This window comes from Microtus pennsylvanicus, chromosome X (genome assembly GCF_037038515.1).
Source record: "Microtus pennsylvanicus isolate mMicPen1 chromosome X, mMicPen1.hap1, whole genome shotgun sequence".
Lineage (NCBI taxonomy): Eukaryota > Metazoa > Chordata > Mammalia > Rodentia > Cricetidae > Microtus > Microtus pennsylvanicus.
Window position 1 is genome coordinate 28,264,104 of NC_134601.1, and position 3,988 is coordinate 28,268,091.

General features: G+C 39.1%; 1 protein-coding gene across 1 annotated transcript; it reads left to right on the plus strand.

Moving 5' to 3' along the window:
* The first annotated feature begins 917 nt into the window (after positions 1–917).
* On the plus strand, positions 918–3,572 carry LOC142840290 (melanoma antigen preferentially expressed in tumors-like). The gene is made up of 3 exons (XM_075956879.1): positions 918–1,207; positions 1,616–2,197; positions 3,062–3,572. Exons 1-3 carry the CDS (start codon positions 918–920, stop codon positions 3,570–3,572), a joined length of 1,383 nt encoding a protein of 460 aa, XP_075812994.1.
* The last annotated feature ends 416 nt before the right edge of the window (positions 3,573–3,988 follow it).

Consider the following 3,988-nt stretch of genomic DNA (forward strand, 5'->3'; position numbering starts at 1 on the left):
ACTCACTTCTCACCCAACAGTAGATCATCTGTGAGAGGGAAGAGGCTGCAACAACCTAAGGCCTTCGTGGACCTGAAACTCAGGATTCTCAGTTTCACCAGCACTGAACCAGAAGGTAAGTGACTTCAGATGTAGGACTGTTCCCCAACCTCACGCATGGGATCATCAGTGTCCTCACAAGGTGGCAGAGATTTCTCATTAACATGCAAGTGGTGTGAGCTCAGAGTGGTGGGGCCTTCAGTTCCTGAGGAGCTGCTGCCTGTCTTTTTCAGTGCGTCCTTGCCTGTCATTCACCCAACCCTTCACTGCCTTCTACAGGTGTCTCCCCATAAATCTGGTGTGGGAACCTCTCTCTAGTTCTTATTCACCAGAGTAGCTTTGTCTTAAATGTCGGCCGCTCTCGAGATTGCACCTGGCTGGGTATCCCTCAGACACTAAAGAGGAAAAAATATTTTTCTCTCACATTGACTAGTCTCAATAGCAGAATCACAGTCCCCAAATTTCCCAGAATGAATTAATGCTAGTGAGAAGTTTGGGCTGACCTTTGAGGTAGGGAGTCCATCATTTTATCAGAGACACATTATATTTGGAAGTGAGTTTTCCTCATTCCTCACACCTTCATCCAGAACTGGCGCTAGAACTTTTGGGACGTGGCTATTCTATATACAGAGACTCATTCTTACTTGTGAGTTCCTGGCCTTAGTTTACCATGTTTCTAGCCAGCTTTTCTTAACTTAAATTATTCTGTCTACATTTTGCCTCAAGGGTATTTTATCATTCTCTATTCTCTATATTTCTCTATTCTCTATATTTCTCTTTTACATCATTTCTTCTTTACTAGCACAGGTTGCAAAGAAGACCCTATGTGTTTTCCCAGAACTTCTAAATGTTTCTCCTCCTGATGCAGGTTCACAAAAATGGATGCAAAGAACCCCAAAACTCTGATGGATCTTGCTATACAGTGTTTGCTGAGACATGAGTCTGCAGCAATCCATGCTCTGGAGTATATTCCAAGAGATCTTTTTATTCCATTGTTCATTGCTGCCTTCAAGGGTGGGCATAAGAATATATTGGGCGAGATGGTGAAAGTTTGGCCCTTTTACTGTCTCCATCTTGGGACATTAACTGTACGGGTGCCTCATCGTGAACTCCTGAAAGCCATGATTGAGAATCTTCCACTATATCCTGCAAAGAACTCTTCTTCTCGGTAAGACTGTATAATAGAGATATGGTAAGACAAAGGAGGTCTTAGAACGAGTAACTAGTGAATGCAGAAGTTTTATTTGTGAGACTCAGCTAAAACTTGGAAACACATTAAAGACTGATGTCTTCAATATTCCTTAGGAAATCTGTTATTGAGGATTCTATTGATGGGTTTATGTAATGGGTGTTACTTAAGAGAAAGACAGGAGCTTTAAGACTGGAGGGTATTTAAGGTGTACAAAGGATGGGAGAAGAAGAAGATGAATTTTCATGGCGAAGACTTGTTGGTACTTAGTACAAGGAGTACCAGCTATGGATAAAAGGATTTGTTCCTATATGTCATCATTGACTCTTCTGGGTTTCATTACCATTTGCTATTTCTCAGATGTTCTATCTCCTCTTACCCCTACAGGAAACCTAAACTGAGGATCCTAGATTTAAGACAAGACATTGACTGTAGGATCACATGCCCTGAAGTCAGAATCAATCCACCTTTCTGTTTTCACGCTTGTACTTACTCTGAAAACTCTGTCACGAAAATGGAAGGAGAGCATCGTTTGACAGATTTAGAGTCCTCAATTCATTTACCCAGACCTATAGAATTACTAATGGATCTTTCCCTGGATGGCTCTTTAATGGAAAGGGAATATTCAATGTTGCTTATGAGGAAAATTAGGGAGAGTTTCGGTGCTTTGCACATATGCTGTCGAGATTTGCAAGTTGATAAATTGGGTGACTACAAATGCACCCTGAGAATTCTTGATCTCAACTGTGTTAATCAGCTGTCAGTTGATAAGGGTTCACTGAGTGATATCACCAACATCCTGTCTCAGATGAGCCACCTAAAGAGCCTTAGTCTGTTTAAAGTCACTTTTAGATCTCTGAGTGGGAAAGTCTTTAAAAATTTCCTTAGTCATTTGCAACGTATGGAAAACCTTAAGAAACTCAAATTGTATTCATTCAGTCTCAAAAACCATCTGGACAGCGTGCTCAGGTAAGAGTTTCAGACAGGTTTCTGGGTTTCCCGGATAAGTCTTGGGACAACATAGAAAATATTCATGGGTATTCCTAAACTCCTCAAAGCCTTTTATGATTTCCACTCTGTCACTTTTGGGAATTTGAAACTGGAGGAGGAATTACAAAAATTAAGCAGCCAGCAATTTAAAGATATGTGCAGAAATATGGAGGTGAAAAACCACTAGCCCTCTAGAAATGAGAATAAAGAGGAATTGAGATGGTGGAAGACTTTTTTCTATAGCACTGATGCCAATGGTTTACAATGTCAGATCACTTTACTAATATGTAGTCACCAAGGTATAGGCCATGAAAGTAGAGGATGGTATTTAGGGACTGACCAAAGGTAATTTTCAGTTGATTGCTCTTTCTGATCCCTTTCCACTAAAAACGTGAACTGAAATCTACAATGGATAATATTTTAAGTATCAAGTGTGTTAGTTTTTCTCTTAATATTTCTTGAAATAATCAACTATAATACCCTTTACACATTCTTAATATTAAAAGAAATAGTATCTCAGTGCTGTACACAAAACTTTCAGCCAGGTGTGGTGGCACAGGATTTTAATCTCAGCACTCGGGAAGCAAAGACAGGCAGATTCTCTGAGTTCAATGAAGTATGATCTCTATAGTGAGTTCCAGGACAGCCAGGACTACATAGTAAGTTACTGCCTAAGAAATTTTCTCCAGAGTCATGAAACTATTAAGCAAACAAAGTAAAGATTAACTTATTAATACCCATTTGTAGTGCATGTGAAAAGTGGTTTATTCTGGATATAAAGATATAGTGTTTATCATTCAATCCTCATTCTTAAGAAGTTTTATTGTTGTTTTCTCCCTACAGAGTTCTGCCACCTAACCTGGATGTTTTGTATCTGTCATTCTGTGATATATCGTACAGAGACTTCAGATTTCTAGCCCAGTGCCCTCAGGTTTCCCACGTAAAGATGTTGAATCTTAGTAACAACCCAATGAATTGGGATGACTTTGTACCCTTTCAAACTCTTCTGTTAAATCTCTCTGGTACTCTTAAGCATCTAGAGATAAGTCATTGCCTTATAAATGATTCTGCAATCTCTGTTCTTACCCCTGCCCTAGTTCGTTGTACTCGTCTCCGTGTCCTGGGCTTTGCTGCTAACCCCATCACAATGCCTATGCTTGTGCATATCATGCATAGTTTAACACCCTTGATGAGGCTAAAATACGTGATATTTCCTATCCCTATACATTGCTATGAACGATGGCATTTTCAGGGCCGATTAGACCGATGGAGGCTTGCCATTGTACAACTACAACTGAAGGCAATGCTACAGATTGCAGGAAGGAATGACATGAAATGGATCACTTACCCATAGTAAATTTCACAGTCTTACACCATTTCAATATGATATGTACTACTTAAGTACTAAATGTTATTTCCTAAACTCATATATGCAATATATAAGGTTCTTACATTGAGGGAAATTACACCTAGGGAAAATAGATACATAAACTAAGTAGTATGCAGAATAATTTAGAAAAAAATGGAGGACTTCGAGAATTCCTGTGTATCTCTTGTATACTATTAATATATTTCATTTTACTGATCACAGTGATGTGCATGTAATACAGGATGATCAACTCCTAGTTTGCTATATTTCTGCTCATACTGTTGGTTCAATTGTTGGTACACCACACAAATCAGAACAATGACAGCCTTTTCTGCCTATATTTGAGGATATCGTGGTGGATTTTTTATGAGACAATGTTTCCATCCCCTAAGTTACTATAG